The following is a 12254-nucleotide window of genomic DNA, read 5'->3' on the forward strand; positions in this document are numbered from 1 at the left end:
GTTGCGCTAGAACAGAGGGCAGAATTGCACAAGAAAGCTATTGTGCAATCTTACATTTTGCCAAATAATGCTGCATCAAAATGTGGCGATTGCAGGCGGGCATGTTCTTTATTTGAGAACCTGTCTGTCTGGGGCTTGATTAATGTTTTCCTCAATGCAATAGTAAGGACAATTTTCTGTTAACTTATAGAAGCTTATGTTGACTTTAAAGGGACACTGTAGTGAACAAACATACATGCTCTCATTTGTTACAGAATGTTGTTTGTTTTTTAATTACTCCCAGTGGAACTATTGTGTGTTGAACACCCACAAAGGGTTTAAACACATAGGTAAAGTCCTGCTAGATGTATAAGGTATTTTTAGTTTGCTCATATGCATTATTGCATTTTTAGGTTTAATTATAAAACATAACTCCCAATAAAAGCCCCATTTTTTAAATGACATGCATTAACCATAATAACAATCTAAGATGGAGGTGAACAGGCTTACACCAATGAGATTTTGTAGGTAGTCAGCTGAAGCAGAGCTTATAAGTAATACCTGAATCAGAAAGAGTTATTGTTTCCAAATGAGAAGAGGCTTGAATTAACTGGTATATAATGTATATTTGTAGAGAATCACACAATATATTATTTCAGAACTCAGAGGTAGTCTTTATAAATGATTACAGCCAACATACAACACTAAAAGGTAAATAACATTTCCTAAATGAATTTAAAAGAAAGGCAAACACCTACCACATTGTAATAATTCTTTGTTAGTTGTCCTGTTTCACAACCTTTTAAGGCCTTCGGAGATAGTGGTTTATCTAAAAAGAATAAAATGCATAGGAAGTTAAGTGTAGCAATCCTGTAAGTATTTATAAAACTTATTAAAAAAAAGTATTATTTTTTATTCAATACTACTTCCTGATATAAACTAATCAGGGCCTAAAAGGGACAGTGTACTCCAAAAAAATCATATGGAACTACTTAAAATCATATGGAACTCCTTAAAAACATGTTACATATTATTTTAACACGGTAAATATTTTATATGTAAAAGTTTAGTTTTACATTTAAACTGCATGTGTGTTTGCATTGCTTTATCAATGCTTACTGGCTGTTTGTGAGAACTCACACAGCAATACTGATGGAGAAAAAGCATCCAGAAGTTTAAAAAGAAAAAAAAGTTGGCTTATTTAGCAAAGTAACATCAATTTTTCAAAGCACAAAATATTGATACATTTTCAAATGCCCTATTTGAATATGGAAGAACTACAATGTCCCTTTAAGAATGCTTGCAATATGAACTGACTAACAGTGGCTTTAAGATCAACTTATGTGAACTTGATTCCCTCAGTGCCATTGGACTGAATATACCGGACTGGGAAACTGCTGTTATGTAGTATAGCTGATCTTTTTGTGCTTGATATTACACGTCATGCTATTTCTCATCTAGAGAATTAATATGATCGTGTGTCGCTGTACACTCCCAACCTTTACTGATAACTCCTGTTATAGCAGATTCAGACCCCTTAGATCACGTTATACTGTCCTGGTTTTACCTCCCTTATTTCTCTGGGGGGTTCAGTGTGCAGTTGGGTGTAGCTGGTCTGATATTTATCAGCTTTACTATTATTTTATTGCGCTGGTGATTGATATTTACCATGGTATAGCTATAACTGTTTGTTACCTAGCCATGACCGGTCATGTTCTTGTTTTTAAGCTTTGGCATTTGTGATGTTTGATGCCACCACCTCTCACACTGTGATGTATTTTTTGCACTGTGCAACTTTCCATTTTTGCACAACTGAGTCTGTGACCTCATATTGAAACGTGCTGAATTCCTAGTCTTTTATTGGCAAATGTATTTTAAATTTGCTTATCTATTTCTATAGGGAGTATATATATATATATATATATATATATATATATTATTTTTATTTTTTTTAATTTGTGCATGTTTTAATGACAATTGTTGTGAATATAGTTTATTTGCTGAACATTTACAACAATGCCAGAAAATGCAGCCACTCTTACCAGTAGGTTTAACTTCTTTCACACTGGCTCCTCCTCCCCCTCTTCTGTCTCTTCTTCGCTCCCCCCCCCCTTCTGTTTTTTTACAGGGTACAACGAGGGACAGATCGGAGGACACACCCCTAGTTGTAATACCCAAGACAAGACAGACGGGGCATTCAGAAAAAGAAGAAGAAAAAGATGGAGGAAACAAAGGAGTAGGAAAACCCAAGAAGAAGAAAGGACATTGATTGGTGATAGCTTCAGCTCTCAAGGAAACTGTTTAAACAATAAAGACACTGTTGCACTTAGCATTATTAATCTGTCTCATCATAGCCTCACTATTGATGAAAGCAAAGTGTTAGCTAAGGGGTTAGGATTTGCTCCTACGTCCAACTTTTCAGGTTTTAACACACTCCTTGATCTGAACAAATTTATAAGAAAATTGGCACTTAAGCGCTATTTCTCTCTCACTAGAGATACAGTAGAAATTGACACTGAAGAGTTAGTTGATCATTCAGCTTCCCTTCCATCTGACAGAACACATTTACCTTTCAGTGAAGCTTGTTCTGTAGTACAACTTACTGAACTCTATAGTGGTGAGAGAAATGAAACTATGCCTAATGACATTTTAAAACCCACCAAATTAAGATCTGATTTTTACCCTGTACAGTACAGGGGTCCTCATATAAATGCATACCAAAGATTGGTTCAGAAGGACATTCTTCAGTTGGAAAAGACCATGAATGACAATGCAGCCCCCCATAATCTGAGCTATAAGGAGAGATTGGCTATTAAGACTCTCCAAAATAATGATCAGATTGTGATTAGAAATTCGGATAAGGGGGGAAGCATTGTCATTCTTGACAAAGTCTTATTTTTGTGAAGCACTTTCGCAATTGTCGGACTCCAAGGTATATCAAAAGCTCACAGGTAATCCTATCTTTGGTTACAAAAAGGATCTTGTGAAATTGATCACTGAAGGTATATACCTAGGAGTTTTCAGAGTCTGATTTGGATAATTTGGTACCTAAGAACCCTCTTGTTCCTATCTTTTACCATGTCCCCAAGGTTCACAAGGACCTCACTAACCCTCCGGGTAGACCAATTGTTTCTGGAGTGGGGTCCTTGTTTGAACCCTTGGGGACTTGGTTAGATAGCATTCTTCAGCCACTAGCTGTTGAACAGTTATCCTATTTAAAAACAGAATTTATGCTTACCTGATAAATTTCTTTCTCCTACGGTGTGTCCGGTCCACGGCTTCATCCTTACTTGTGGGAATATTCTCTTCCCTAACAGGAAATGGCAAAGAGGCACACAGCAAAAGCTGTCCATATAGCCCCTCCTCTGGCTCCGCCCCCCAGTCATTCAACCGACGGTTAGGAGAAAAAGGAGAAACCATAGGGTGCCGTGGTGAATGTAGTGTATGGAAATAAAAAAAATTAAACCTGACAAAAAGCCAGGGCGGGCCGTGGACCGGACACACCGTAGGAGAAAGAAATTTATCAGGTAAGCATAAATTCTGTTTTCTCCTACATTGGTGTGTCCGGTCCACGGCTTCATCCTTACTTGTGGGAACCAATACCAAAGCTTTAGGACACAGATGAAGGGAGGGAACAAGTCAGGTAACCTAAACGGAATGCACCACGGCTTGCAAAACCTTTCTCCCAAAAACAGCCTCCGAAGAAGCATAAGTATCGAATTTGTAAAATTTGGCAAAAGTGTGCAGGGAAGACCAAGTCGCTGCCTTACAGATCTGATCAACAGAAGCCTCGTTCTTGAAGGCCCATGTGGAAGCCACAGCTCTAGTAGAGTGAGCTGTAATTCGTACAGGAGGCTGCCGTCCGGCAGTCTCATACGCCAATCGGATGATGCTTTTCAGCCAAAAGGAAAGAGAGGTCGCAGTAGCTTTTTGCCCTCTCCTCTTACCAGAATAAACGACAAACAAGGATGATGTCTGTCTGAAATCCTTTGTTGCCTCTAAATAGAATTTTAGAGCACGGACCACATCTAGGTTGTGTAACAAACGTTCCTTCTTTGAAACTGGATTCGGACACAGAGAAGGAACAACTATTTCCTGGTTAATATTCCTGTTGGAAACCACTTTTGGAAGAAAACCAGGCTTGGTACGTAAAACTACCTTAGCTGTATGGAACACCAGATAGGGTGAAGTACACTGCAAAGCAGACAATTCAGAAACTCTTCTAGCAGAAGAAATAGCAACCAAAAACAGAAATTTCCAAGATAGTAACTTAATATCTATGGAATGTAAGGGTTCAAACGGAACCCCTTGAAGAACTGAAAGAACTAAGTTTAGACTCCATGGAGGAGTCATAGGTCTGTAGACAGGCTTGATTCTGACTAACGCCTGTACAAACCCCTGTACATCTGGCACGGCTGCCAGTCGTTTGTGCAACAAAACAGACAGAGCAGATATCTGTCCTTTTAAAGAACTAGCTGACAAACCTTTATCCAAACCCTCTTGGAGAAAGGAAAGTATCCGAGGAATTTTAATTTTATTCCAAGAGAATCCCTTGGATTCGCACCAACGGATATATTTTTGCCATATCTTATGGTAAATTTTCCTAGTCACCGGTTTTCTGGCTTGAACCAGAGTATCTATAACCGAATCTGAAAACCCACGCTTAGATAGAATCAAGCGTTCAATTTCCAAGCAGTCAGTTGCAGAGAGACTAGATTTGGATGTTTGAATGGACCTTGTACTAGAAGATCCTGCCTCAAAGGTAGCTTCCATGGTGGAACCGATGACATATTCACCAGGTCTGCATACCAAGTCCTGCGTGGCCATGCAGGAGCTATTAGAATCACCGAGGCCTTCTCCTGCTTGATCCTGGCTACGAGCCTGGGAAGGAGAGGGAACGGTGGAAACACATAAGCCAGATTGAACGACCAGGGCGCCACCAATGCATCCACTAGTGTCGCCTTGGGATCCCTTGATCTGGACCCGTAGCGAGGAACCTTGGAGTTCTGACGGGACGCCATCAGATCCATATCTGGAGTGCCCCATAGTTGGGTTAACTGGGCAAAGACCTCCGGGTGAAGTTCCCACTCCCCCGGATGGAAAGTCTGACGACTCAGATAATCCGCCTCCCAGTTGTCTACTCCTGGGATGTGAATTGCAGATAGATGGCAGGAGTGATCCTCCGCCCATTTGATGATCTTGGATACCTCTCTCATCGCCAAGGAACTCTTTGTTCCCCCCTGATGATTGATGTACGCTACAGTCGTCATGTTGTCCGACTGAAATCTTATAAACCTGGCCTTCGCTAGTTGAGGCCAAGGCAGGAGCGCATTGAATATCGCTCTCAGTTCCAAAATGTTTATCGGGAGAAGAGACTCTTCCTGAGACCATAGACCCTGAGCTTTCAGAGAGTCCCAGACCGCGCCCCAGCCCAAGAGGCTGGCGTCGGTTGTGACAATGACCCACTCTGGTCTGCGGAAACTCATTCCCTGAGACAGGTGATCCTGTGAAATTGCGAAAGGAACGAAAATTAGACTTGTTCTTAGCCTTGAAAGGCCTATCCTGTGGAAGGGCATGGCCCTTTCCCCCAGTGATGTCTGAAATAATCTCCTTCAATTCTGGCCCGAAAAGGGTCTTACCTTTGAAAGGAATATTAAGTAATTTAGTTTTGGACGACACATCCGCCGACCAGGATTTTAGCCAAAGCGCCCTGCGTGCCACTATTGCAAAACCTGAGTTTTTCGCCGCTAATTTCGCCAATTGAAAGGCGGCATCCAAAATAAAGGAATTATCCAACTTTAGTGCGTGAATTCTGTCCATGACATCATCATATGGAGTCTCTCTTTGGAGCGAATTTTCTAGTTCCTCGAACCAAAAAGACGCCGCCGTAGTGACAGGAATAATGCACGAAATTGGTTGAAGAAGGAAACCTTGCTGAACAAAAATCTTTTAAAGCAATCCTTCCAATTTTTTATCCATAGGATCTTTGAAAGCACAACTGTCCTCTATAGGAATAGTTGTACGCTTGGCTAGCGTTGAAACAGCCCCCTCTACCTTAGGGACCGTTTGCCATGCGTCCCTTCTGGGGTCAACAATGGGGAACATTTTCTTAAATATAGGAGGGGGAACAAAAGGTACACCTGGTTTCTCCCACTCCTTAGTCACTATGTCCGCCACCCTCTTGGGTATCGGAAAAGCATCAGCGTGCACTGGGACCTCTAAGAATTTGTCCATTTTGCACAACTTCTCTGGAATTACCAAAGAATCACAATCATCAAGAGTAGCTAGTACCTCCTTAAGCAGGGCGCGGAGATGTTCTAGCTTAAATTTAAATGCCACGATATCAGGTTCTGCCTGTTGAGAAATTTTACCTGAATCAGAAATTTCTCCCTCAGACAGCCCCTCCCTCACTGCCAACTCAGATTGATGTGAGGGTAAAACAGATAAATTATCATCAGCGCCTACTTGCTCATCCTCTGTATTTAAAACTGAGCAATCACGCTTTCTAGGAAATGCTGGCAGTTTGGATAAAAGAGCTGCTATAGAATTATCCATTACTGCTGTTAATTGCTGCATAGTAATAAGCATTGGCGCGCTAGATGTACTAGGGATCGCCTGCACGGGCAAAACTGGTGTTGACACAGAAGGAGAGGATGATGAACTATCCCCACTACCTTCATTAGAAGAATCATCTTGGGCAATTTTATTAAATGTGACAGTACTGTCCTTACTTTGTTTGGACGCCATGGCACAATTATCACATACATTTAAAGGGGGAACCACCTTGGCCTCCATACACACAGAACATATGCTATCTGAAGGTACAGACATGTTAGACAGATTTAGGCAGGCTTTTAATGCAATGAAAACAATTTTAAACAAAACCGTTACTGTCTCTTTAAAGAATAAAAAGAGCACACTTTATTTCTGATGTTCAAAACCCATCAAAGAAATATCCGATCTTTCTGAAATTTACACCCCAGTGTCTTAATGCTTTGAAAGTATTGCACCCCAAATTTCAAGTCTCTAAACCCTTAAATAAGCAAACCGGAGCTAATAGTTCAATTTACCGGTTTAAACACACTACAGTCCCTGCCACAGACTTTGCTGCGGCTTTTACCTTCCTTAGGGGTGATTCAATATAGGATTAAGCCTCCCTGGATCCTTTTCTCAGCTACAGGACCCTCTCACATGAAGCTGCATGCACTGCCTATTAAAGTAACTGCGCAACTGAGGCGCGAAAATGAGGCCTCCTCCCTCTGTACCAGAGTGAAGGGGCCTTTCTGACTAGAATAGGCGTCTATAACAAATGCCAGGCGCAAATAAAAACGTTCCCAAAAGTGTTTTCAAGTTCACAAAACACTTCAATTGCCATATAATAAGCTAAAAAACTAATCGATTTAGCCTACAAAGGTGTCAACCAGCATATAGCCCAATTTTAAAGCCTTAATTCTGTTACTGCGTCTAAGAAAATGGCTTACCGGTCCCCTAAGGGAAAACTGACAGTCCTCTAGCAATACTGGGTCTTGTTAGAAAAGAGACTGAATGTACCTGAAGCAGATAAGTCTGCAAACTGTTCCCCCCAACTGAAGTTCTCTGAATTCGACAGTCCTGCGTGGGAACAGCAATGGATTTTAGTTGTTAGTGCTAAAATCATACTCCTCTTTAACAGAAATCTTCATCATTTTCTGTTGCAGAGTAAATAGTACAAACCGGCACTATTTTAAAATAACAAACTCTTGATAGAAGAAATAAAAACTACAACTAAACACCACAAACTCTTTACCATCCCCGTGGAGATGCTACTTGTTCAGAGCGGCAAAGAGAATGACTGGGGGGCGGAGCCAGAGGAGGGGCTATATGGACAGCTTTTGCTGTGTGCCTCTTTGCCATTTCCTGTTAGGGAAGAGAATATTCCCACAAGTAAGGATGAAGCCGTGGACCGGACACACCAATGTAGGAGAAAGATAGCTCTCACCTCATTAATACTCTACAAACAGTGGTTTGGGAGCCGCACTATACTTGGCTAGTAGTAGACATTAGTTCTCTTTATACTTCCATACCACAACACCTTGGGATAGAAGCAGTTTAATTTTTTTTGGAAAGAGAATTGAGTCTAGAATTTGAGACTAAGAAGTATATTGGTGATGTTCTCAGGTTTGTGCTGTCACACAATTACTTCATGTTTGAAGTGACTTTTTATAGGCAAATTTGTGGGACGGCTATGGGGGCTAAATTTGCCCCCGCGTTCGCTAATCTGTATGTCTCCTGGTGGGAGCTAACCTACATCTACAGTGTACTTAACCCATGGCTAGAAGATATATTATTATTTGTGAGATATATATATATATATATATAGATGATCTCTTGATCATTTTAAAAGAAACCTGTGGATGAAGAGTTATTTAATAAATTTATTGGCTTTTTAGATAATAACTTTATGAATCTCAAATTTACAGGAATATTCAATCAAACTGAGGTGAATTATCTTGATCTAACCCTACAGATTAATGGGAATAAAGTTGTTACCAACGATATTGCACGCCACTTCTCAGCATCCCAGTCACCTTATTAAAGCTGTCCCGAGAGGACAGTTTATAAGGTTAAAAAGAAATACCCAGTCATCAGAAATTTATGAATCACAATCCATGGATCTTAAAAACAGACTAATAGCTAGGGGATACAATGCACAAGCATTGGAGAAATGTAGAAATTATATTAAATCATATGATGTTAGCTATCGTAAAACCAAAGATAATTTGTTCAATAAAGCCATTGTTTTTACCACTGAGTACACCAGTCAGTATACAAAAATATACAAAATTTTACAGAAACACCTTCATATACTTGAAGGAGATCCCACACTAGCTCCCATAATCAAAATTTTTTAATTTCTGACTAAAAAAAACAGAGGTACAATACAAATTTTTACGCCAATTGTGGCACTACTTTCGCTGTTTACCTTCTCACATGTAATTTGTGCCAGCTTCATTACGTTGGCCAAACCTCTAGGGAGGTCAGAAAGAGATTTAGTTAACATCTCAGGGACACCAAAAATGATGTCAAGGAGTCAGCTATAGCTAACCACTTCAATTGTGAACACTTTACCAATATAGCTAATCTATCTATTCGTATTATTGATGTAGCTATTGTGCCCCCTAGAGGAGAAAATAGATATACCATATTGCAAAGAAAGGAAATTTTTTGTATTCTTCAATTAAAGACTAGAAGTCCTTTTGGAATGAATAGAGAATGTGACATCAATTTTTTTATTGATATCTAAAAGACCTTTTGTTGCTTTATTCATTATCTGTCCATGGCAATTTTAGCTTACATAGTACGTCAGTTTCTCTTTAACTTTAGTATTATTATATTCAGAGCATATAGTAGTATAGTGGATTCCAGTATTGCCTCTGTCTGTTTTATTTTCTTTAGTCTCAATGTTATCATTTGTATAATGTCTAGCCATCCTTCCACTTATATAGACATGCTCTTATGCATTTAAAGTAGAGATAGAATTTGCTCATTTATTTTTTCTTTGATAACATTTATGTCTTTACCCATGTTGATTTAACTAAGCCTGAAAACAGTTCTTTTATGCACTTTAGTATATAAATAGAAAGTTGTAAATTGTATCTGACTTGTATATAGTACTGCTTGTACATGCATATTGCTTGTGTCAGCAATTGTGAATTAACTGTTAATTTGGTGCCATGTTGTTTTTTCTCATGAGCATTTTAGGGTTATTTTTTTTTAATTAGCAGGGTATAAATAGCATACTGTTTAGACATGTACTAGGTCTATGAGTAAGCCCCTGTAGGGGGCGTGAAACGCGTCAGACTGTTATCTTTGTCCACACCTATAGCCTGACTTTGAGTGATTTTGATATGTTGTCCCGATAACTTTGGATTGGTATTTACCGTGTATACTTTCCAATAAATTTGGGATTTTATTTTGCAAACAAACTGTGTACGTAGTGCCTGCTATTTACTTCACTTACTATAACTGTTTGTTACCTAGCCATGACCAATCATGTTCTTGCTTTTAAGCTTTGGCATTTGTGATGTTTGATGCCACCACCTCTCACACTGTGATGTATTTTTTGCACTGTGCAACTTTCTATTTTTGCACTGCGACCTCATATTGAAACGTGCTGAATTCCTAGTCTTTTATTGGCAAATGTATTTTAAATTTGCTTATCTCCCTTCTATGGGAGTATATATATATATATATATATATATATATATTTTTTTTTTTATTTTTTTTTTTAAATTTGTGCATGTTTTAATGACAATTGTTGTGAATATAGTTTATTTGCTGAACATTTACAACAATGCCAGAAAATGTAGCCACTCTTACCAGTAGGTTTAACTTCTTTCACATAATTGCTGGGGAACCAGCCTATTTTTCCATTCAGTGTGCCTTCCCACCAGCCTCCTTCTTCTACGCGGATGACATGGATTGTATCTCCTTTACAAAATGAAAGTTCATCTTCATTTTGCTGCTTGAAATTAAACCTTGCTTTCACCACCATCTGGCAACTTCCATTCCCTGTCATGTCCTGTTGAGAAAAAAAAAAAAAAAAAAAAAAAAGGTAATTAACATGGATAAATTACAGAGCCTATAATGTAAGCTAAACACATTAACATTTTTAAAATGTAATACAGGCCATCTATAGCTGTACCTGAAGAGGGAAAGGGACTACATTACCCATACTACTGCAGCAGTGCCCACCATGACGGAAAAACTAGCAGTCACAGAATACAAAAGTGAAAAATGGCTGCACACGCTAGAGGCTCACAATAAAAACAAAACTTTATTGGAATAATTAAAAATAGCATAAGAAAAGAAAATAAGAAGGTGGCCACTCACGACTTTGGCTATTTTCAGAGCCAGATTCCTTCTTGTGAAAGTTCTACACACAAAGATCTATGCAAATCCAGATCTTACTGTGTTGCACTTTCACAAGAAGAAATCCGGCTCTGAAAATAGCCAAAGGCCGCAAGTGGCCTTCTTCTTCTGCATTCGACAGCTAACGAAGCTGCTGAATGCACACATCCAATTTACATCCTGAAAAATAGTGCAGTAAAGGCACAAGCAGCATTACTCTTAACGACACATTTAATTTGGCTGCGTAAGAAAGATGTGCTCAGCTAACCTGTTGATAATACTCAGGGATTTTCAGCTGCAGGAAGCAGCCTAATCAGTATAAAACTGTAAATTATTGACATCAGGATTAGGTAATTTATCTTGCAGCCCTGCTATTATTAACCAATAGAGTGCAGAGGAAAGCACACTGCCATCATCTGCACTAAACACAAAGTGTGTTGGCCTCAGAGGATGTCCCATTCCAATGTGAATCCTGGGGACCCCCACTGAAGCAGGAGAAAGGAAACTGTACTCAGAATTTATTTTGTGAATTTTAAGCAAACTTCACCTGCATACAGATGGCGAGAAAAAAAATTAGTGAGCCCAGCTGGTTTAAAATGCTTTAAAATGTAACTTGTGAGAGAGCTTCAGACATACCCTGGGAACTCCCCTGTTCAGTCCAGGGAACTGCCCTGTCCCTCCCACTTTCTGAAACTGTCAGTTTACAATAGAGAAAATACAAAGTGCAATGTCATTTGTAAAAGATACACAGAAATACACAAAGTATGATCCTAAGTTATTAAAGTAACACAGAAACGTTCAAAGCATAATCACAATGTGTAAAAATCACTGCTAGGTCAAAATTTAAATGTATTAAAATATAAATGAGAAAGTGCAAAGCTTAAATGCAATAATACTGAAAGGACCCAATCTGAAATGTATAGTAAAATAAAATACAATGCACAAAGTGTAAGTATAACAAAACTCTCATATCATGCTATATTGCACTGGGCTTGTCTCTGCTTCAAATACATAAATGAGAGAGATCTCGCAGTGCTACAGAGTTCCGCCCTTTTTCTTTTGAAAATTCAGTGAGTTCAGCCTTTGTGAAGTCTGAACTACAATTTCTCTCCAAGCTGGAGAATCTTTGAATATCAGGGCTTTAGTCACAAGCCTTACCATGGGGGTCGCATGTCCTTTGCCTCTGTCTGTTGGTTTGTCGATATACTACTATTCCAGTTCCACTGCTGTTATGTTTTAGCACTGGTCTTGGCTTCCTAATGGTTTTCTCCAGTAACAGAGTGGCTTTGGGTAAGTACTATATTTTTATTTACTTGGCACTCGATAAGCCATTTAGGTTATCAAATGAGGAAGAAGGAAAGCTGAGCCCAGGTGTCAGGAAAAAG

At 39.1% G+C, this 12254-nt stretch overlaps 1 protein-coding gene across 5 annotated transcripts in view; it reads right to left on the minus strand.

Annotated features, from left to right (window-relative positions):
• Window positions 1-12254, minus strand: part of ARHGEF6 (Rac/Cdc42 guanine nucleotide exchange factor 6) — a 283838-nt gene that overhangs the window by 234659 nt on the left and 36925 nt on the right. For all 5 annotated transcript variants that reach the window (XM_053699228.1, XM_053699227.1, XM_053699226.1 and 2 more), the window contains 2 exons: window positions 10339-10540; window positions 738-808 (listed from right to left, as the gene is read on the minus strand). In XM_053699228.1, the coding sequence (XP_053555203.1) occupies window positions 738-808; window positions 10339-10540 (273 nt within the window). The remainder of the gene's footprint in view (window positions 1-737; window positions 809-10338; window positions 10541-12254) is intronic.

This window comes from Bombina bombina, chromosome 1, assembly GCF_027579735.1.
Source record: "Bombina bombina isolate aBomBom1 chromosome 1, aBomBom1.pri, whole genome shotgun sequence".
Taxonomy (NCBI): Eukaryota; Metazoa; Chordata; class Amphibia; order Anura; family Bombinatoridae; genus Bombina; species Bombina bombina.